The sequence below is a fragment of the Megalops cyprinoides genome, chromosome 11 (assembly GCF_013368585.1).
Source record: "Megalops cyprinoides isolate fMegCyp1 chromosome 11, fMegCyp1.pri, whole genome shotgun sequence".
NCBI classification, from domain to species: Eukaryota; Metazoa; Chordata; class Actinopteri; order Elopiformes; family Megalopidae; genus Megalops; species Megalops cyprinoides.
Window position 1 is genome coordinate 33,453,464 of NC_050593.1, and position 23,355 is coordinate 33,476,818.

Below are 23,355 nucleotides of genomic sequence, written 5' to 3' on the forward strand. Positions count from 1 at the left end.
TGGAAGCAAGAGTCCAATTATGGCATCTGTGTGCACAGTTCTCCTGAATCGGGAAAAACACATAAAAAATACAACAGTTTAGATAGTAATGACCAGGACAGAGCTGAAATGCACTGAACATACTGCAAAACATGGGCTTTACACTGTTTTACCAATGTGAGTAGATTTTGTTCCTCCAGTTAAAATGTACAAATATAATTGACATTCAAATGGTCACTTCAAATATACTGTCCCATCAAAGTCATGGAAGGAGAACTAAACTTCCAGTACTATGAAAATGAGCTCATCAAACAAGAGAAATTCATCATGTTTTTGCTCAGATATTAAATCTGAATAATCATAACTGAATGATGCATCTGTTTACATTTATTTTCAAAAGGATGCATCTAAATTAATTGTGAATTTATCAAATTCCACAAACTGTTTTTTTTCCAATTAGTGAAGCATTATTAAAGTAATAATTAAAAATGCACAACATTCATTTTGAAATATTGGGAAAATAATTTAAAGTGCATCATTCTGAATCACTCTGCGGTCTTATTATTTGTTTCAAAAGTATATTACCTTTGATCAACTGAGACAAATGTGATTATATATTTAAGTTTAAACTATTTTCAACTTATCCACGTATACAGTTTAGTATAATGTATCTAATAGAAGACAAATTGACCAAATGATTGAGAATTTTGTTAGTACAAATTATTTATTGTCCTGTCCTTATCATCCAGAATTAACACTGGATTCCGGAGAGCCATTGGATAGCTTTGTGAAAGGAAAGGAACCTGTCTCATGAGCAGCTCTCTTTTGCCATCTAGTGGTAGTTTTTAGCAAAACACCACTTCTGTTACCTGATCCGAGTCTAATCCATATGGAGAGGTTGGATACTGTGGATCATTTATAACTATTTACATTTCAGAGAGAGCCTTTCACTACAGAAATTTTATTGATGAAAACATAATCAACAAATACTTTGTCTCTTTTATTTCAGATTTACTTTACAAATCACTCCAGTACTGCCTGTCAAATTATGGCCTCTAAGGAAAACTGGAACAGTGGATGCCTAGCATGTAGCTGGAGGTGATCCAGCCCTTCGAAATACTGGTGCAGACGGAGCAACGGAAAAAAAAATGCAACGAGTATAGCACATCATCATATCACCAAAAGTAAACATTCTCATTATATAATTCACTCTGACTTGGAATTCTGCTGTAAATAGTGCACAGGTCTGCAAAATGTCACTTGCTATCAGCAAACACCATCAGATAGTACAGTGTTTCTCAGTCCTGCTCCTGGACCCCCCCCCCCCCCCCGTCCTGCATATCTTCTATCTATCCTTGCTCCAAACACACCTGATTGAAATTAGTGCGCTTGCTCTTGATTAATTCAGGTGTGCTCAGCTAATCAAAAGTGCCACTGATGAGTTCAGTCAGGTAAGCAGAGCAGGGAAAAACGGAAAACGTGCGGAGCAGGGGGCCCCCAGGAGCAGGATTGAGAATCAGTGAGATAGTACATGGGCCCTTGATTATGTTCTCTCAAAGTTGCGGGTATGTTGTAGCAATGTTATAAATAGGCCACAGTGTTAATGCAGAGAAATATTCACTAATGTCACAATTGTCAACATTAAGTGTCAGCATGAATAACATCTCCTGAAATATTACAAGAAAAAAAACATAATGGCTTCGTAGAATCTGCAGACAATTTAACAAGAGATGTAGAAGAAAACAGTGAACATGTCAGAGAAACCTGTAAAGAAAACATTAAATTACATATACACAGTCATTCAACCTACACTTTAGGTTTTTTAGGTAGATACAAAATGCAAGCAAAATATATCTGACCAGACTTATGAGAAAGGAAATTGCAAGCACTGAACGTCTCAGAACATTTTAACAGTCCTTAACAGTCAATATCTATCATTAATATTAGAAATATTTGTTACCAGTTTTTAACCTACAGTGCAATTATTATTGTCTTCTGAATGTCAGGAGTAATCATTCTCATGGATGAAAAACACCTTTAAAAAAAACAGACACTTTCTTTGTAAACTGACAATGGTTCAAACAAAACCTCACAGTTAGTGACATTCCTGACTGTTTTAAAAGCACTGTATCTGTTGATGAAAAAAAGCTAATCTTCCTGCAATTTGATAAAAAGTGCAGTATAATATTAAACTTGATCTATATTGTAGCTATCACTTTTTCCTTGCAGTGCAACAGTCTGTATGTGTGTTGAATGTAGTGTTTGCAATAACGTGTTTATATTCTGGTTAATTGGGACAGAATCTGTCTCCTATTCATATTTTCTGTGTAACTATTGTTCATAGCCTGAAAAAGTTGCATATTTTGTTAGATACCTTTTAAATGAATGTGCTGTCCTTGACGTTACTGAACCAATTCAATTGTTGCACATGGCTTTAGTTCTGTCTCAGACACAGTCTTTAAATCAATCATTTTAGCAAGTAAATCGAATTTTTTAAAAAAAGATTTTAAACGGAGTCTGCTGTAAACCTTCAGTTTTGAGTATCACCAAACCGAATCAATTAAATGCTTCATACAAAACCAAAGGACTGTGCTGCTGGAATGAGATTGCTTGCAATCAATACAATCCATGTAAATACACAGTTGGGGCCAGTGTGCATGTATGTGTGTGTGTGTTGGTGAGTCTCACAGTCAGCGTGTAGAAAAATCTAGCAGGCACGATCCAGCTTTTACAGTATGTGTGAAAATTGCAGTCGTTCTCCAGTAGCCAGACATCTCAAAAAAGATAAAGTCCCATTTAGAAAATACCTGAATGCCTCGATATTAATAAAACAACCGAAACAAGCCGTGCGCACCTACGGAATCAATGGAGCAACCTGTGAACGAGTGCAATGGTAACAAGAGAGTGAAGCGCAGGCCACACGTCCTCCTTCCAGATTTTGTGAACGCCTCTTGCTGAAGAAGCCTAAGAAACCAGGGCCCACTTCGACTGCACCAACCTGCCCTCAGTGTTCACAGCCCATAATGCAACACCCATTGTCCTGGACTGAATCTCAAGTATTTTAGCTTTTTTTTTTTTTATCCAGCACCATCATTTTAGCATTTCGGATGGTGTGATTACAGCACAGCCTTACTGGGAATCAGCGATCGGCTTATCTCCATGCTCTGCTTTGCAAATGCTTTCACAGTCCGTGCGGAGAATGCGCAGCCACATGTGCTGATACATTATGCAAACACATTCATTGATTCAACATTCAGAGGAGTTTATCTGGAAAAGCAAGACACACCCATAACCTCTCTGTTGTCTTTTAACTTTACCAACCAGGCCAACATGTAGCTCCAAGTAAGCTGTTATCGTTCTCTTCGGATATGAAAGCAACACATGGACGCACACTATCTTACTCTCCATGTGACTTAGTACCCTTCTCGTGTTCCCAAAGCATTCATTTATTCACACGACACTCGAACGTCCTCCTCTTCCTCACCACGTTCCCTCATCACAGAGACTGGGCAGGAATGGCCAACACGAGGATGAAATGATTCGGTGGAGTCGATGGTCTGAGGGTTTTTTTCTTTTTTTTTTTCGGCTGCTCTCGTTCTGGTGCTTTGTGTGTCCAAGGCACGGTATGTGCTGCTGGTTGTGCAGGGAGTCCCTCCTCCTGTGTGCAGGCCTCTGGCGGCAGGCCCGGCTCACAGGGTGATCCGGGCACAGTGGTGCTTCAGCCTGCACGGCAGCACGCCCCTGTTCAGCTGGTAGAACTCCACCAGCTGGATCAGATCGCTGAACCGCGTGTGACCGTCGTCCAGGCTGAAGAACAGCTGGCCTTCATCCTCCACCTGTGGGACAGACATACGTAAATACCCACACGCAAACACACGCACACAAACAGACAAACACACACACACACACACAAATGAGCATATACATGCGCACACACACACACACACACACACACACACACACACCCACGTGCACACACACACACACACATACACCCACGCGCACACACACACACACACACACACAGTCACACAAAAGAAGCACACATAATGACCACTAATGGAATAATGGAATACAAAGGCACAGATATGGTTCACAGTGAGCCTACTGTACTTACAGGTAGGATCTGAAAATGTTTGATCCTCTGGGCGTGACACAGTGACAGGACAAATGTCTTGGGGTTGCTTTGACTGTCCCTTAAAAGAAAAACCCTAAATCCAAGCAGAACACTTCAGATGATTAGGCAATGTAACATGCATACATAAACTACATAAAAGCCCACACCATACATTTCAATCTGAGAGCCCACACCACACATCTCAATCTGACTTTGCCTTCTTGCAATGGGGGGGTACTGTAAGGACACAGTACAGTGATCCATTTATTACATAAGGACACAAGGAGGACAGGATCCAGAGCCATAGCATTTAAATGTACCATTCCCGCAGAAAATATTACATGCTATAGCTATATATCTTACTGTATATGTTGCACAACATTTCTTAAATAGCTGCAACATTGTTAGGCAAACCTTCAGACACAGCACAGGTATGTGACAGAAATGCTTACCCATCAATAAGACCTTGCTGTGTTATTAAGCGCTGTGCCTCTTCTCGGGACAGTCTGCTGTGGAACCAGGGCTGCGCTCTGTGGATAGCTACCAGAGGGACCAACGTGTTGGAGAGCACTTAAACCCAGGAACACCCTCACATTTTGGCATCATTGAGAAACTTGGTCGTTCCCAGCACTGCAGTATTGGCAGTGTGGACACAGTACGCAGTGAGTGATGGCTTGGTTTTACTGACCTAAGTTAGACAGAGGGCTCAGTGAGGGGGAGGGGCTTCCGTGAGAACTCAGACGGTGGCAGCTTTTCCTCTGAGGGAAAAATGAGTCGGGGAGTTACACACAGTTTCAGAGGTGAGCATCCATTTAAATATGCACACAACAGAATACAGCTGTCTACTGTAACACACTAACAGTAAAAGAAGCAAACTGAGTTGATATTTCTTATACAGTGCTGTTCAATGTTGCTGAAAAAAGGGGCCATTTGATGTAAAATTAAAAAAAAAAACAGGGCCAGGTGACATGAAATAGTTCAAAAAGACTGGACACGTTTGCTTGGAATGATGCTTGAAAGTTGTGTGGGATCACGTGGCCCAAATTATTTAACGTAACTTTGGTTCTGTTTTGATGTTAATAATTTTAATGCCATACGTACTTTGCAGGGGTTTCTACAGACATGTAATGCGTAAGTACATCTGAGTAACTAGACCTGTTGTTTATGCTGAAAGGGAACTGTGGGGATACTCCTATTCATATACACTGGAGCCCAATATAACCAATATAACAGGGATGAGTGTCCATGGAATATATTAAGGTACTATCCAGGTATCAACCCTCTTTCCTGTGCTTTATACTTCTGTCCTTGTGTCAAGTTCTGATTTTGAGGATGTATAATACAGCTCAGACTACAGGTTTCTCTCTATGCCCCATTCCTGGTGCACAGGACCAGAGACACACAGTAGAACGACTAACATTAAAATCAATGAGGCATAGATGTGGGGGACTTACCCTCCAAGAAAGCCCCTCCTCCACGGCCACGGACAGCGCCTCTGTCGGGTTCTCGATCACCCGGCTCTTGTGTCCTGAGAAGTCCATGGCCACCAGGGAGTTCTCCGAAATACTTCTCTGGAGAGAGCCAACACAACCCTGAACCCAGCTGGGTTTTCCTTTCCTCTTCATTTAGTGCAAGACATAGAGCGCCTGTGTTCTAGTATAGTATCACTGCGCCATCTAGAGTCTACAAAGTGAATATATTTTTTTTTATTCTGAACAACATCATAAATGGCAATGATATGCATAAATATGGTGTTCTGCTTTCTGGGACACACGCGTGCTTTGTATTGCCAGAAGGCCAATAACTGTTGTGCTTGAAGAGCCTCACAAATCCCTTCTCTTTACCACACTCCGCCACCCCTAATTTTACAGTATCTAGAATTCTTATTATAAAGTGATTAGTGGGATTAGTGCTGTCATTTAACAATGAAAACATTCCACACCCTTAACCATTTTCTGTTCTCCTGAAGCAACACTGATCTCAGCAAATTGCACTGCAATGTTTGAGAGTGTAGCAGATGCCCGTCCACACTGTGTTTCGTCACAATGAAGAAAATCTTTTCTTTCTCTCCCTCTTTCTTTCTTTTTTTTTGCTGAAGCAAACCACATTATAAGTGCCTTCCTAAGGGTGCAACAGCTGTGCTCCACCACGGATTCAAACCCGTGACCCGCTCCGAACACTGTGCCCCAGCCTAATCCCTGGCCTCTCCGCCTCCCCAGAGGCAGTCAGGCTCCGCGCTGCGTGCAGCTCTGGGTCGTGGCCATGCTGGATATCTTTCTGAGTTCTTCTGACAGAGGTGGTGAGTTGTAAAGTCCAGTGGCAGCTGACCAGGGGCTATATTTAGTGGACAGTGGCTCCTCCAACATGTTCAGCTGACTGAAACAGGCCGCAGGTTGACCCGTTCGGGATTGTTCGGTTTAACGGGAGGAACGAAACTTCTAGGATCTTGAGATGTGCCGTCTCGCACGCCTACTTTTCCGACTCAAAAATTCTGTGATTTTTATGTTAAGTCTGAATATATATATATATATGTATACACTTAGGCTACAGCTGTGTACCCTTCAGACATTTGAAATGGTTCTTAACAAAATGTTGGTAATTATAAATCGTTAACTGAATAATATTTGAATCATTTCTATGTATCCTTGCCATAAGGTCATCCGCCAGAGGGAATGAATGGAAGAAGACTATTATTATTACAGTCAAAAGAGCTCCATTGTCTGTGTCCCCTAGCTGCTTTTTCAGGGTGGAGAGGAGGCACGCCACAGCACACCTACCATTGGTGAGCCTCTCTGTTTCTGATGCGGCTGGATGAAGTTCTGGTACAGCTGCATGCCATACTAAAAACAGAAACACACAAAACAGCCAATCTCCAAATCAACTTTACAATGAAGAAGGAAAAACAAGCATCCTCGAACGACAGCGAACAGCTTTACATTAGATTATCGCCATTAACAGTGTCGTTAAGTCGTTCTTATCCAGAGCGACTCGCACAGGTTACAATTTTATCCATTCACAGAGCTGGATATTTATGGAGGCAATTCTAGGTTTAAGTACCTTGCCCAAGGGTACAGCAGTAGTGCCCCAGTGGGGAATCAAACCAGCAACCTTTTGGTTACGAGCCCTGCTCCTTGCTGCTACGCTACACTACCCACCTGCATTTGGTGAGTTAAAGCACACATGTGCCTGAGGTTGTGTCTGCATGTGACCAGAGGAGTGCCCTTACATGAGCTGAGACTCACAGGCCAAACCCCCCCCAGGACACTGGCAGGGTGGTGCTGAGACCTTTGGTGTGTGTGTGTGTGTGTGTGTTGCATTACATCAGATTATTGGCATTTAGCAGACAGTCTTAGCCAGATCGACTTACATCAATTACAGCTTTTTACAATGTTACAATGTTATCCATTTATGCAGCTGGCTATTTACTAATGCAGTTGTGGGTTGAGGCAATTGTATGTTTCCCAAGGGTACAGCGGCAGTGCCCCTGTGGGGAATTTAACTGGCAACCTCTCGGTTACAAGTCCTGCTCTTTACCCACTATGCTACACTGCCGCCCCGGTGTTTCAGTTACCTTGAAGAGGCGCATGGCGGTTACCCAGCAGGTTCGGATGTGCTCCTCGTCTGCACAGAGCAACTTCAAGTCCCGGGGGGAGCTGGACTTATTAGGCTGAAAGGCCAGAGCACAGTGTTTTAGTATTCCTACATGCCTGGTAGCTTCCCTGCCACCTGCTACAGTAGCAGAGCTGTCCAAACAACACCCTAAAAAGCAGAGTGGGAAAAACCAAGCCTGGAATCCCATCCATTAAAACAGTCCTTACAGTAGACATATCCTGAACAGATGCCTTCTTTGTTTTGCTTTAGACTCTCCTTCTGTTCTCCACCTCTGTGTTGATTTTTTTTGTTCTATCTTAAGTTAACTGATGTTATATAGTTCATTGCAGGGACAGTACCAGACAGACTATTTTTACAACCTGCACTAAACATCCTCCTTAAGATAACAGTGAACACTTACCGGGTTTAATATCAGTGTCTCAGCTTTCACTCTGTTCTTGTCTCAGTGTTTTTTTTTCTATCCTTAGTTCAACCAATATTATAAAATCTGTGCACATCTGTGCACAGGCAGAGAACCAGACAGCCCATTTTTATAGCCTACACTAAACATCCCAGTCAAGATAATAGCGAACATTGATTACGTTTAATTCCACTATCTGATAACGTTCATGCGATAGTTGTAAAGTGCACTGCTGAAAATCCATAAACTCAGCTGCAATATATGTGGGGATGTTATAGCTTTACTGCTCTAGTTACACTTTTTTTCAGCATCCATAAAGTCATTTTTCCCACAAATCAGGAGCTAAGGCTGAAGCCTGAAAAATGTGTCACTGTTCGTGATCATAACACCATGCTGTGACTCACTTGTTTAACATTGTATATCTGGAGTACGATAAGAGCAAAAGCCAATCACCTTAATACAAAATCCATAGTCTGTTGGTGCCCCATGCATCTTTCTTGCTGACAGCAATGTGTAGACATCGCTGTCGCTGAACTCAGCGATGAACTGGAGATGTCTTGGTTCCTTGATGCAAAAAAAGAAAGAAACACACACAAAATGCTTCAGGTAACTTCCTTTCTGGTCACTCAATTTTCATATTCATAACATAAAAAATAGGAGACTCCATATGACCAGTGCAATAAAAAGAGCCCTCTGGCCCAACTGAATTCCTCATCTAACTTTAGCATGTGTTCCTAACTTTAGCTTCAATCCAGCTTTAGCGACGGGAGACATGTAAAATGCTAAGCAATGTAGGTCTTCCAGGATTAGTACAGATTCAGAGCAAATTAAGGTTGGAATGTAAAGGCATCGTGAGGTGCTGCTGTAAGTGTGTCAGTGTGTCAGCATTTAGCCTTTGTGCACTTCTGAAGTAACACTGCGGAGGAACACATGACACATAGGTATTTTTGGCCCATAAAAAAAAAAAAAAACCAGCCCCGTGCTCCAGGTTTCTTAAAGAAAAATACTGCACGCTTTAACAAACCTAGACAAAGCACATTCAACCAAAACAACATTTGCCTATTCATTGCAGCTCTGTTGAAGAGGACGCATTGTGAGAATGAGCAGACATGCCGATGAAAGGAGGCAAACACCCATACTCCTATATCTCCTATGAACAGGTGCACAGAACTTGTCATTGTTTCACCTTTATGATGCAAAAAGACATAAAAACACCGTATTTCCCCATACCAAAGCGCATGACTGAGTATACAGTGCTGTGCGTGAGCCTGCTGACTGACGGCGAGAGTATGGCACAACGCATGGGCAATAACGCACGCTCCCTGCGGAGAGTGAAAAAGGAGAGCCTGACTCCTCCGGCCTCTTGGGTTACATATATTGACAAGCGCAAACGACAAGGGCCTTCTTTGGTGCCGGAACAACCGCTCTTTTGTTGTTGGAAAGGGAGAAAGGAGAACTGGTTGGCACGGTGATGTGCAGGTATAAGCTTCGGCTGTCTGCAGGGCTCGGTCTCTGGCACGCTAAGTGACCTGTGTGAAATCCAGTCTAACCAGTTCCCGGGAACGGCCCTCTCAACCCGGGCTGGAGCGTTGACACGCTTCGCTTCTCAGTCAAATCCTTTCAAAGCCTTGCAGGCGTTCGTGCAGGCCTCTCATGCCCTTTTATTCTCTGAGTAACATAAGTGATCTTAATGTTTCCTTCATTTGGTTTCGGGAACCGTGTCTGCCTTTGCACAAAAAAGAACATTTGAAATGCATGTTTATGTCCTTAAAAGGACATGCTGCATAAAACCGACCTTTGATTTATATATTTTTTTTTATCTTTTTCTTATGCAGATATGATATACATAAATGGGAACAAGCACAAGCTGCCATTACAACTGTTATCTCTCCCCTCCTCATGTGGTATTTAACATGTGTGCACATGTGCTTGAGCACGTACACATGCATGTTCCTCCTGATGGAAGAGCCATGATTCTTTAACAGGAAATGCAAGGTAAAAACTATTCTATGGTGCATCCAATCTGGGTTACTGATCAAATCCTAAAGCTAGCTGAATGCCCACTTTGCCCCCTAGTTTCAGTTTTGGAGCTGACATGGAGGGCAATCTGCTGAGGAACCAATGCTGACACTGACAAATCACCTTTGACTGACCTTTGACTCTCCCTTGTTTGATACGTATAGTCCGGACCTCCTCAGAACAAAGAAGGACTTCTTCCAAAACTTCTTCCCCTGCTCTTTAGCGTGCAGGTACCCGTGAATCTCAGGACATGTGCTTGAGTTGAGAAATGTCTGCAGAACAGGGAGAGAACGCAGGCATCGTTGTGCTGAGACATACAGACGCATTAAATATAGCCACCGAGGAGCACCGAAAATAGATGAATTATTAGGGCAATTAGCACTTCCTCCATTAAGTCAGAATCTCTGGATTAATGTCAGTAATTAGCTAGGTTAAAGCATACAAACAGAAAGAGTTTTTTTTTTTTTTTTTTTTACTGTAACTTTAGGATACTTTAGTTTGGACACTGAGGTGGACACCAGGTGGACACTGGTGGGACCTTCACACAGGTGAATACCTGTATCAGTTGCGAGTGGTTGGTTGTCTCCCTGGCTTCACTTGATGCAGACACCATGTGCTCTGGGAAAAAGTCCTGATGAAATAAAAAATGGGACACATTGATTGACATAAATACACCAACCCCGCAGCATCCAATCTGTCTGAGACAAATCAAAAAAAAATCAAATAAGAGCACTGCTACAACTTCAGCCAATGCACTCAAAAGCAGTTGAATTCACCTATATACTGTATTGCTAATGTTTAAAATACCCCCCCAATGCACCAATGATATGGCTAAAAGGAACACATACACTCTACATTCTCTGCATTACACCATGGTACGAGCAATGGCAAGTGTGAAAAAGCAGGAACTGGATATGTCACTAAAAACCTCCATGTTAAAATCCCAGGGGGAGTCACTGCCAGTATTCCTCGAGTGAGGTGCAGAAATGCCTTGTTATTTGCAGGTGTGTACATTTCCAAAAAAATTCCCCAATATGCAAATAGTTAAAATGACATTGAGGTACAAGCAAACTCCTTTTACTGAATTTCACAAGACAGTAATGCAATAAATACAGTCATGAAGTACTGTCCATGACAAGGGGGCAGCGCTTGTGGTCCAAGAATGTATAGGATGTACGGCAGTACGGCAGTACGGCAGTACGCCGTACTGCACTGCAAGCTTTGCGTGACTTTTTGTGCTGCACTACAGCTGGGAATAAGGAGTCCTGCCAATCCCCAAGCCACAAGTAACAAGGGATGACCTGCACTTAACCCGAAAATGGGTATTCAGTGATAAAACACGCTAATGAAAACAATTAAACGATTTACAGCCACGATCGTACTTTGCGTGTACCCGAACACTCAGGCGCTTACCAAGGGCTTCCTGAAGAATTCATATTTGGCATAGTTCTTCCTGAAATACAATCTGCTGCTGGCATCCATGCCCCAGCCTGACTGCACCTCAGTGACTGATTCATGGTCTTCTATGGTTCTTTCTAGGGTAAACATTCAGAAACAAGAGACTCGATGAGCTGTTGGTTGGAGATTGCAGACGAGCTGACCGAACAGCCTAACAGCGGGAACGCCAAACAGAAAGTCAAGGGAGTGAGAGGGAGGAGGGCACGCTCTGTGTTGCGGTTTAAACAGGGCGGTTCTGCTGCACTTGTACGTGCATTCTAACACACAGATCGCTCATTAACTCTTTTTCAAATGGGTTCCTTACTAATGAACAAACATTAAAAAATAATTAACTTGATTTTTTTTTTTGGTGTGTGATGCAAGCTGGTTGAGTGGGAATTATTTTGTTAGTAAATATTTTATCATTATTGGTCTCAAAAATAAATATATAATAGACATGTGGAAACAAGCTGTTTTCAACCTGGAATTGCTATCTGAAGCTAATTAATATCCAAAGCATAACAATACACCAGACAATGGTCAGGTGAAATCTTCCTAGGTCATTAAGCCATTTGTTTTTTCTTCATAACTGCTACTGCTACTAAGATTTTTTTCAAGGTACTTTAATTTCATTTTGTTTTTCATACTTGTATCAGAATATACGTACATAACTCTGTTGGTTGTTAGTTCAACCCTTGTCCTCATTTCTGAAGTTTCCAGAAGTTTGAAATACACTGCAGACAGTGTACCGCTCCCTGTAGTAACTGGGATTACACAAATGTCCTTGAGTACTTGAGAACACAGCAGAAAATGTGAATGAAATGAAGGACAAAGCAAACTGCTGTGATCACTGAGAAATGTACCTCTGTTACAGGTTACACTAGTAGACTCACTGCTCAATTTCACCTGCAACTACCTGTAACATTACGCCCATGATGCCACCTCTGCCAGAAAAACAGGGTAATAGTATTTCATGAATAAATAACCACTAGCTCTGACATCATAATTCCTTTTTTATTCATGTGACACTTAGCGTGCTTAATAAAATGCCGCTGCTCATCTGTGTGGTTTTAATACATGGGAACATTTTCAATGCATCAAGAGACTAAATCCGTCCATAAATGGCCTCTTCAAAGTTTATGGCTTCATGTCACAGCCCACAATATATCACCCTTGACTCCACAATGTACTGCTTTCCTTAGCCTGAATGGGGAGACATTATTCTTTCAGAAATGGGGACTCTTGAGACAGTTGCAATAAAACAAGAGCCTTCTGTTGGGAGGCCAGTTATTGGATCTCCCTATAACGCATTTCAAAATGCAATATGCTAAAAATGATTTCTTAATGAGAAGATGAGTCATCACCGATATCCAAGAATTTCAAGATAAATAATTTATTAATGCACTGCTTGCCACTCTAAACCATAATGAATGCAAAATTTCGCTAAAAATGAGTATTAGTATAAACTGACTGTACATGTACATTTATTTAATGTGATGTGTCAGTCATTTAGCCTTTTAACTGGCAAATGTGTTTGGCAAATAAACTGATGACTAAATATTGAAATATTTAGTCATCAGTTTATATATTAAATACTGAATTTTGAATACCAAACTGTTGCGGTACAGCTACAATGTATATGATATAGGAATATGAAAAGCTAAAAGCTACATACTTACAGTGAGGGCAAAGAAAAAGACAAACAACAGCATATTATTATGAGAGTGCTGAACTGGTATACACCAGCATGACACCTAAATTTGTGTTCAGTTCTCCATACAGCAAAAAATGCTTTTACTGGATTCAAAATGCAAAATATGATACAATACAGACTCTTACATCATACCTTCAAGGCACCTACATGTCGCCAAATGTTCAGCAGAGTTTTATAAAAACTATTATGACATCATAATAAAAGTGTGAGGTCTTACCTATGCCTAGGTGTGAGAGCTGCTCAAACAATGTCCAGCTGTGGTCATCAATGCAGTGGTTCTTTAAAATGAACAGCTGGCAGATGTCCTGGGCTGTGATGTCATTAGGGACCTCAACTGTTCGACTGGTGTTGTCCTCATTGTACACTTTAATTACCTGTAATTAAAAAACAGTTACATGTAGGAGAATAACAACATCGCTCACTTAGTCTCGTTATGACCAGTGTTATAAAATAGATGCAACAGCATCAAACGAGTGTCTTTTGAAGTCAGCTGTTATTCTATATGTGTGTGTGGGGGGGGGGGATTTTTGCGTAATATAAACATAGTCCATAGGCACTCAAACAAGAAGTTCGCAAGTCCAGAGTCTTGGGCACATTCAGGCTTGAGCAGTCTCGAGCAATCTCTTTCATCAAACACTGTCAACCATCCAGTCACAAACAGCTGAGGTTTTAACAAGCACTGGTCCTATCATTCAGCATAACCACTTTGATCTTAACATAGATTTAACCTACATCTTTTCCCAGTCCAGTACCCCCACTGAGATAAGAGGTTCAGGTGAAAATTAAAAACATTTCCTAAATATCACCTTAAAACACAAGGATGTCTCATCACATCCTTACATCTGCACGCTATTACACAGACACAAGATTTTTTTTAAAAAAAAGAGGCATACAGGCATTTCTGTGTGCTACTTACCCATCTATTTGGAGACAAGCAGACCTGCGCATTTGCGCTCGCTCTGCAGCTGATATAGGGCTGGGTGCACAGCATTGCAAAACCGGCTTTGTACACAGAACACAGACACATGCCTCAGACAGCGCGCGCAGTGTGTGTCAGCCGGGAAGCACCTAGCCTTCTCCTCGCCCCGCACCGCACCGCCGCTCAAATGAGCTAATTAGACGGAGCCGCCTCTTAGCGGCTCCGTTCTGACTTCACAGACACATGTCACCGGGGCTCTGCCCAATCACCTGCCACTTTCTCTCAGGCAAGAGAGCAAGGGGATGAGGCTGCTCCACACACACCATGAGAAAAAAAAAAAAAAAAAAAAGAAAAGAAAAGAAAAGAAGTCACAAGGCTCGCTCCACCTCCCTCCTTCCACAGCCCCGGCAGCTATAGTTCCCAGGATAAAGCTCCGCATGAGTCTCCAGGCAATTACAAAGGTGCTAGTTAAATGTAATGCTAGTTGGGTCAACTCTGTCCAAAGTTGATGGTAGTGGGAGGATGGGCGGGTAAAGGGGGTGAAGGGAGGGAAGAAGGAACAGTAAAGATCAAGTGGCTGCCACACTCTTTGTGCTCCCATCTAGGGTTTAAGGCGGCTCGGCTGGGCAGGACAAGCCAGCCCACTTTTTTTTTTTTTTTTTTTTTTTGGAGAAGAAAGGAGGTCACAGCTTCCCAGCAGGGCCGGGGTTAGCATCCTCCAGGAGCGGGGCAGCGAATGAGAACCTCTGGTTATGACATCATCCTTAAATGAGGTAAATGATCTGCTATTTAATCAGTCGGTGTGGAGATTTACAAGACAAAAAAAAAAAAAAAAAAAACCTTAAGCATCTCCCATTGGAGGTACTTAACAAAAGACAGGGGGCTGGTTGGTTTACTCATGCCCCTTTCAGAGGCTGTTTCCCTGCATGGACACTCAGTACCTGCTGCAAAGATAGAGGGTAATAATATTGTCCCGAATGCAGTTCAAATGACCAGCTGCCCTTATGCGCAAAAAAGAAGCAGCAGTTGTAGCACTGAACCCCTTCTAAATGTTTTGAAACTGTTATGAAATGCATCAGATGATATATTTCCACTGAGTTGAGTTTTTTCTTTTTTCTTTTTTTTTTTTTTAGTAGAGGAACAATCCCACAAAAGCGAAGTGTAGGGAACACATCCAGGCAAGATTCCAACTGCGTCCCTTGGTGGAAATCATTGCCGGAGATTTTGCCAAGTGAAATCTCCAAGTGAATGTATTTCATGAGAAAATGCACAGTGCTGGTCACACAGAGCAGATGATTCTTGTACATTACTTCAGCCCATTAGGGTTTACATTCTTCTGCTTGCACTGAAACTAAAATCGATGCAAGCTGTAGATGTCACTGAGTGAAATGGCAGGAACATTTTAATTTCTGCACACATACATTAATTTAGCATTATTAAACTGCTCTGTGTATCTTGGTGCCATTAACATATAATTAGCATCATCACAAGAGCTCATTTAGGAACTTGTTAAAGTGAGCATACAACACAAAATGTGTTGTAAATGTCTTAGATTATTGCAAAATGTGACTGTCATTTCATCCATCTGAAAATAAACGTAATGAAATATTAAAAGAATGACTGTATCTAAGGGGTGTTGTTAAGATAACATCATGTTCCAGTCTGTTTTTGTAACTGTCTGACTTTTACTTCTGAACTTCTGTGCAAATGCAACAGTTAATATCTGCACCAACAGCACCATAATGATTTTTTTAAATGTCTTCTTTTCAGAAGATCTCCTGCCACACTGAATACATGCATAATTCTGGATTAATTTTTCTACGCACCCCCCCCCCCCCCCCACACAAGCTTTGACAAATATTTGATGAGGTACTTAAAAATACATTCAACACTGGCCTGTGCACAAAATCTGTGTCTGTCCTTGATTGGTATCCTTTGCTGAACTGCACATCAGAACAGTGGCACACTCCAACAGCACATGGGGACACAAATAACCACATTTGTGCAATGTCACAGAAAGCATATACTCCATCAAACACCCACGCAGGTTCAGCGGGGTTTAAACCACAGGTTAATTTTCCTGTCGGTACAGAATTTAACTAATCAAGCGGTTCATCTGCAGGGGATGAAATATTCAGAGGCATTAAAGGAAGACAAAGGAGCATCAGTGAATAATCCTTGGTGAAGACATTTTTGAAAAATCGCCGTGATCAACTGCTGCTCTCAGCCGTGGACGGCTGTGGTTCCTGATACCACAAAGCACAAAGACCTGTATTCATCCAGCTCCACTGCGCCAGTGCTGACTTGTCTCACCTTTTACGGCTATATCTCTAAAGGCCATCTCCATCTGCCATGCTGAAGTCTTACCTTCAAATGCAACTCAAGGTGTGAACAATGACACTGATTTAAAGTAAAATCACTGGCACGAAAACATGGCACCATACATTTTTTTCAGCAGTTGTAATATTTGCAAGGTTTGCATGCATTAAAGAGACCCACACTTTTAAACAACATACTTACCTTACACTGTATGTGTATTGAAAACCACCACTGACTGGTTGACTGATGACACTGCATAATTACATCTATCATGAACAAATAGCATAGCAATCAATTAATTACAAAAATCTTACAAATTTACAAAGCTGCTATAACCCACGTTTTTTAAAATGTGCACATGTGTGGACGTGTGTGTGTGTGTGTCTGTATATTTATTAATGAGTTTATATTTGCATGACTGTGCACAAATATGCATTTGTGTATATGTGTGTGTATGTGTGTGTGTGTGTGTGTGTGTGTGTGCGCGTGCGTGTGTGTACATGTGTGTGTATGTGCTTGTGTGTGTGTGTGTGTGTGTGTGACTTTGTATTAATGTCTGCAGAAGATAAAAGAGTGCACTTTGTACTGAAAAGGATACAGCAGGAGGTTTAAAGGGGAACACCCAGCCCAGCCTCCAGAACTAAATATTAAAGAGCACTTCTGTCCAAAAAAAAAAAAAAAATCGTAATAAATTAACCACAGATAACCAGTGTCACTGCCGCAGAACATGAGGTACTCAAAGCAATGGCACACACAGTGCTTTCAGACAGACAGGTAAGGCTACACACAGATGCACAGATACGAGCTAGGTCACCATGATAACAGCCATGGCATAACTAGGTAGAAAAATATTTAGGCTATGCCCACAGGTGCTTGCTGCCATTCTGAAAAAAAAAAAAAAAAATCTATTTAAAAAGCCACAATACAACTACGGTATGAAAACCAGGAAAACAAAATGAACCAGGGAGCTACAAAAACGCACGAAAGAGAACAAAGACACGTTTAGAAAACTAACGAGCAAACTTAGCCTCTGCTCTATATTTAGATATATATATATATATCCTGTTAGGGATAGACTGTTCTTTACATCTCTTTATCTCAAGGACAGCATAGTACACACCAGTTTACCAATTACCTTGTGCTGGGGTTACCTTGAACCCGGTTTCCGCAGCTGCTGCACTACGTATCTATTTGTTGTGTGACAGAGCCGAACCTCTGTTTCCTGCGCATAAACCGCACGGACCCCCCAGCTCTCTGAATTACAGTAAATCAGCCAGATAGGCTCTGATTCACTCAAACAGATGGGCGTCGTCTCCCAGGCCTCCCCGCAAACGGCATCTGGGTCCCGGGCTGTCTGCCCTGCCTGCATGTTCTCTCCTAGAATTCATCCATCTATCGGAAGCACATGGGGTTGATGCTGCGCTGTGGATATTTTTGACTCAAAGCTGTGGGAAAGCGGAATGAGAGAAGGCACAGGCACAGGTCAATCTAATCACAATGGCACTTTGTCTTTAAATTCGTGTCATGGTTTTAGGAGGGCGCTGCATTTATCTTTCTACCCTTTACACATCACCATAAGCTGTTTAACTGAATTAGTCACATAATCATGTAACGTAATGTAGGAGCTGTAACCTATGTAAGCCGCCCTGGATGAGAGCGTCTGTTAAATGACAATAATGCAATGTAATGTAATCACACACATTGAGTAAGAACCTAAAAAATGAACTATGTGGTAAAACATGTTACTCAAAGTTAAATATAAAGCACCACAGTGTGAAAATTGAATGTTCCCAAAGCCTGTATCACAGAAGACAAAAATGGACACATTACTGAAACAAAAATTTGGAATGTCTTCTTGAAATTTGGAATGTCTAACCTGAATTAGACATCACTCTCTCCTTATGAATGACTGCGGGACAATCACAGGAAAACAAGGCAGCTACTGCTTTCTGATGTTAATTGTCTTTTAATGGGCATTCATAAATAAATAAATTATGAAGGGTAAGTCTGCATGAGGAGGGACACTGCAAAAATAGCAATTAAAATGAGCTGAATTAAAATAATAATTATCCTCACTATAAAGTGTTACAAACATATATATATATATATATATATATATATATATATATATATATAGACGTATACTGTGAACCTTCTTTTAGAAGTGCTTTTGTGCCCTATTATCCACAACACTATAAAACCTCTTGCGTGTTTCAAACACAAAGTGACATCTGTTTGATGACAACTTTAGACATTTTAATCTGTGATAATTGGCAAGTCAGTGTCATCCTATTTTTGCCCTCAACCTGTCACACAGTTTGTATTGTGAATGAGCCTAACAGTTGCTGTATTGTTAGGATGATAGCTGTCTGGTATTGTGGTGTCCTGTTCTGAGATCAGATTGTATATTTTGGCAGAGGTTTAGGAATGAGGATAAGTTGAAATCTGCTGACAACTGCAGAGCACAGAACTGCCATTAGTGTTAAACTGCTGGGGGGCAAGAATCAAAAGGTCCCCAAGCCTTAAACTGACTCTCCAGCGTAACAGCAAATATCATAAATATCATAACTGAGTCAAATTATCAGTTCTGTGTAATCACGCATAACACTTTTCTCCACGCAGACTACTGTCACTCATGCACCATTTAAACTTTTCCATAAAAGCCTTAGAGAAAAGGTTACAGAGAAGGAAGGCAAAGCAGACTTATGTAAATGTAATATTCAGAAATGGTTATCCTGCTTGGAAATATTTTCATGCCTAAGTTCACAGCAGTAACAGTGTGACAATGTATAGCTGTGAACATAATGTGCTGTAAGAACAAAAATAAAGCAAATATGTAAAACGAATGAAGAGGCCAGCTGAGGCATGGTACATTGTCTGGTTTATGAATCACACCCAGATAGTCAACAGTTTTCCACAATCTCAAAGTAAAATGGATAGCATGTCAAAAGCACTACCTTCATGTCAAGTCTACTCTTTATGATGGCAAGGGGTTATGGTCCCTCTCAATGCAATGTATCAAATGTGCATATCTCCCCTACCTTCTTTATTTATTTATTTTTTATTTTTTGATAAGCGTGCTTTGACCATGAGAATGTTATCTAAAGAACACTGATAACATATTACGATAAAGCAAGAGAGAAAAAAAAACAGAGCAGCTAAGAAACTGTCAGCACATCCACATGTGCACATTAACTTTACAAAATGAATCGAGTCATGTTTTTAAGACACAGCTGAGCTGTCGGTATCCTGTTTCATTTATCAAAGCATGCTTAACGTCAGTTACGACAGACACCGTCAGGAGGAGCTAATCTGCTCTTTCAACCTGGTGATGGAGAAGAGCGGAGCTCTCCTGTTGTAACTGGGAATTGTCCCAGGGAATTGTTCGGTATGTGACCCATAGCTTTAACTGTGGCCTGGAATATACAGATCTGTTCTTCAGATATGCATCTGGTGGGAGGGGGGAGAAGTCCGCTGCTCTTTGTCATGCCATTACAACAATGAATGCAAAAACCTTATGAAATATATCTGTAAGCACTATATGTGCCATATGACATTATAACATTTCATTCAGCAATCAGGAGAACAATTTTCCACAGGGAGCAGAAAGCCTACACCATTAGGAGTATGACAGGACTTGAAGTGCTAATTACCTTTTTATTTATGAAAATGTCTATCAAAACCAAACTACATGAATCCTGCTGGAATCTGTGCCAACGGCAGTTTGAAATTGTAATGTAAAGGATTAATCTAAGTCTGCATTTACCTAAGTCAATTTTTCAGGCTCAATATAGCAAAAATGACTTTTTTTTTACTTCCTGCATAAGAATTCTGGAAAAAATAAGAAGAAATCAGACCCCCAAAAAATTAAACAATAAATATTCCTACCCGCTTTTGAAGAGTAAGTGGAGTGATCGCAGGCAAAGTCACTCTTCTTGCATGGAGGTTCATGCTGTTCTCTTCAGAACGCGACAGCCAGTTTGAGAATATCCATATAAGTGCAGTCGGATGCTAACACTGATAATGAAATACTGATGTTTTTCTGCAGATACGGCTCAGCTGTAATACTGAGGAAGCACTCGGAAGCATGCAATTTGTCACTGATCACATGTGATACACTGTACAGTATACCCATTGCAACTGTAGAGTGCTACACAATGAAAGTGTGAGACAGACACAGAGAGGTCCTGACTAATGAAAACAAACTCCGCCTTTGTCCTTGGAACATCCAAATGCTGCTACATAGTATGACACTTCAATATTCCAAAAAAAAGTCCATGAACAGTAAGCACTCTCTTTGATATTAACAGAGGCAAATGTAAATAGATCTTAACACAAATTTTTAAATCTGCAAATCTTCATTTAAAACTTTTCAGTCGACATTATAGTCCCAATCCCAATTCATTCTGGAGTGCATTTTTGCTCTCTAGTAATACCACCTTTGCGCTGTAAGTGGTTCTAGTACTGTATTTTTGATCATCGCTTTCTTATTTGTGAGCTCTGTTCTAATGTGAACTGTGAAACATATTCTTTCTCTTTTACAGATTTAATGTAAAATGTTAAAAAGGCAATTTTTCAACAACTATCAAAATGACTGAACAAAGATTGTGTTCATTTTGCTAGCCAAAAAAGAGGATACTTAATGTCAAAATAACGGTGCTGTGAATCAAACACCAGCTTCAGAAAATCCCAGCTAATTTAAAATATACCATCAATAGCTACCTAGCTAGGGAGAGTAGAAATTTTCTTAAATAGTTAACTGCATCATGCAGAGCACACAATTAACATTACACGGAACACAGCTGTTTTTTGGTACATTATATTATTACTGAATGTTTGTTTTCCATTGGCTGTTCACAGTCCTCTGCTCTTCCATTGGTTGCTGGCAGTCCCTTGTGGTACTTGCAACTGGTAAGGTTCACTTTAACTTTGACAAACAGGTAAGTACTCACCCAAGCTCAACGACATTAAGCAAAATTAGACGTGTTTGTTTTGTTATTACTATAGCCAGAAAGACTATTTTTATTGTTTACAATTAACTAGGTGAAGTAGAGCCACTTGAATCTGTATCACTGATAGTCCACAACAGACACAGTATGTTGGCACAAGCAGGATTTATTCTTCTATCATAGGCTAGCCAGCAAATTTAAAAATTTGGAGTAATAACCTCACTCATTTATTAAGGCACATAAAAATGATTATTTGTGTGTGTTAATTCTACTTGTGCAGTAGCTGAAACTCCATCATGAATCGCCATTTTGGTTCACATAAGGACATCGCATATATAGCTAATGGATTTCAGTGAAATCTAGCAATAGACAACTGTAAAAAGGGCTCCCAAGTATTTGTGCCCGACAGTGACAGTGATTATATATCGACTTTCACAAATGTATTTCATTTATAGACCTTTGCATGGGCTGCCATTTGTTGCTGATTAGTAACATTACACTTGCAATAAAAAAGCACTCCTTGCGAACTACAGCCAGTGATAATCGGCTGAAAGCTGTGCTTTACATACAAGAGCAACGTGAAGTCAGGCTGAATTCACACCAACATGGGGAATGAAGTTAAGTCAGAATGTTAAGGTGGTGTGGTAAATCTGCCACACTGAGCTCTGACATGTCAACAGCAGTTTAAACAAGCAGACACAGTCAGAAACAAATGCCCACACTCTCAATCCGAAACGTCCCCTCCTGTGTTTACACTCACGGGGTCTGAAGCTGTGTCAGTCTTATTCCAATCGTTTCACACCGACACTCTGATATTGATATTGATAATGACCAATTTGTTGAACAATGACCTTTGGGGTCTGTAACTGTAAACAGGATCCAGAGCTCATCCTCACAAAAACTGACTGATTTAAATTTAAATTTCCCTAATATATAGGGATCGTGTATCGTACTAGTTGCCCTTTAGGCTGTAATTGTAAAAATCTGATAGTACTGCGTCCTCAAATAGACCTTGCTCTGAGAACTGTCTCATTGTGGAACTGTACACATCCTGTCCCCGTACTGTCGCTGTACCTACTGTATGCACTTTTTGTAAGTCGCTTTGGATAAAAGCGTCTGCTAAATAAATAAATGTAAATGTAAATGTAAATGTATATGCAAAGTCTTTGTTTTTTTTAAGCCAATTACTCGTGTGTAATTCAAAACTTAATACAAATTGTTCTCAAATTGGCATCCACCTTAAATGGAATTGTAATGGCCTATCATTAAGAGCAGGTGGTTTTAATTGGTGCACTGTTACACACCTGATGCCAACATGTTATCCACAGTATAAAAACAGCCATGAGATGGTGAGGAGGATCATGCTTAGAAGAAGCTGTGATGTAGGTCTCTGGTGCTGTGCAGTGTGTCTCTTGCTTGTTTGGTTAATAAGATTTCTGCTGGTCCTATAGTGACTGATTTTAAAGAGCTGTACTTTTTATTTTGAGTAATTATTCAAAAAATCTCCAGATCTTACTCTTTAAAAAAAACTTTTAATGCAGGGAGCATCAGGCAGCTAGTCCTCAGTCTAATCAACAGATCACCCATGCAGGAAAGGGTTAAAAATGTTAATTTTTTTTAATATTTTCTGGTTTCGATATATTTTAGTGTTTTTGATTTATTATGTCATCAAAATGCAAACATGCCACATAATGTAAGTACTTTTCACACTGTTCAGACATTACAATCATTGTCTTATTACAATGCTGTCACTTTAGCAGACGCCCTTATCCAGAGTGACTTGCATAGGTTACAATTTTTACACGTTATCCATTCTGACAGCTGGATATTTATTGAGGCAACTCTGGGTTAAGCACCTTGCCCAGGGGTACAGCAGCAGTGCCCCAGCAG

At 40.8% G+C, this 23,355-nt stretch overlaps 1 protein-coding gene across 1 annotated transcript; it reads right to left on the reverse strand.

Moving 5' to 3' along the window:
* Positions 1-3,530: 3,530 nt before the first annotated feature.
* On the reverse strand, positions 3,531-20,467 carry LOC118786015 (growth factor receptor-bound protein 14-like). The gene is made up of 13 exons (XM_036541011.1): positions 20,405-20,467; positions 13,496-13,652; positions 11,541-11,662; positions 10,684-10,758; positions 10,262-10,399; positions 8,562-8,672; positions 7,668-7,763; positions 6,874-6,936; positions 5,551-5,667; positions 4,785-4,854; positions 4,549-4,636; positions 4,097-4,190; positions 3,531-3,815 (listed from the first exon to the last, which is right to left on the reverse strand). The coding sequence occupies exons 1-13, from the start codon at positions 20,465-20,467 to the stop codon at positions 3,669-3,671; spliced, it is 1,341 nt and encodes a 446-aa protein (XP_036396904.1). The 3' UTR covers positions 3,531-3,668.
* Positions 20,468-23,355: the final 2,888 nt, after the last annotated feature.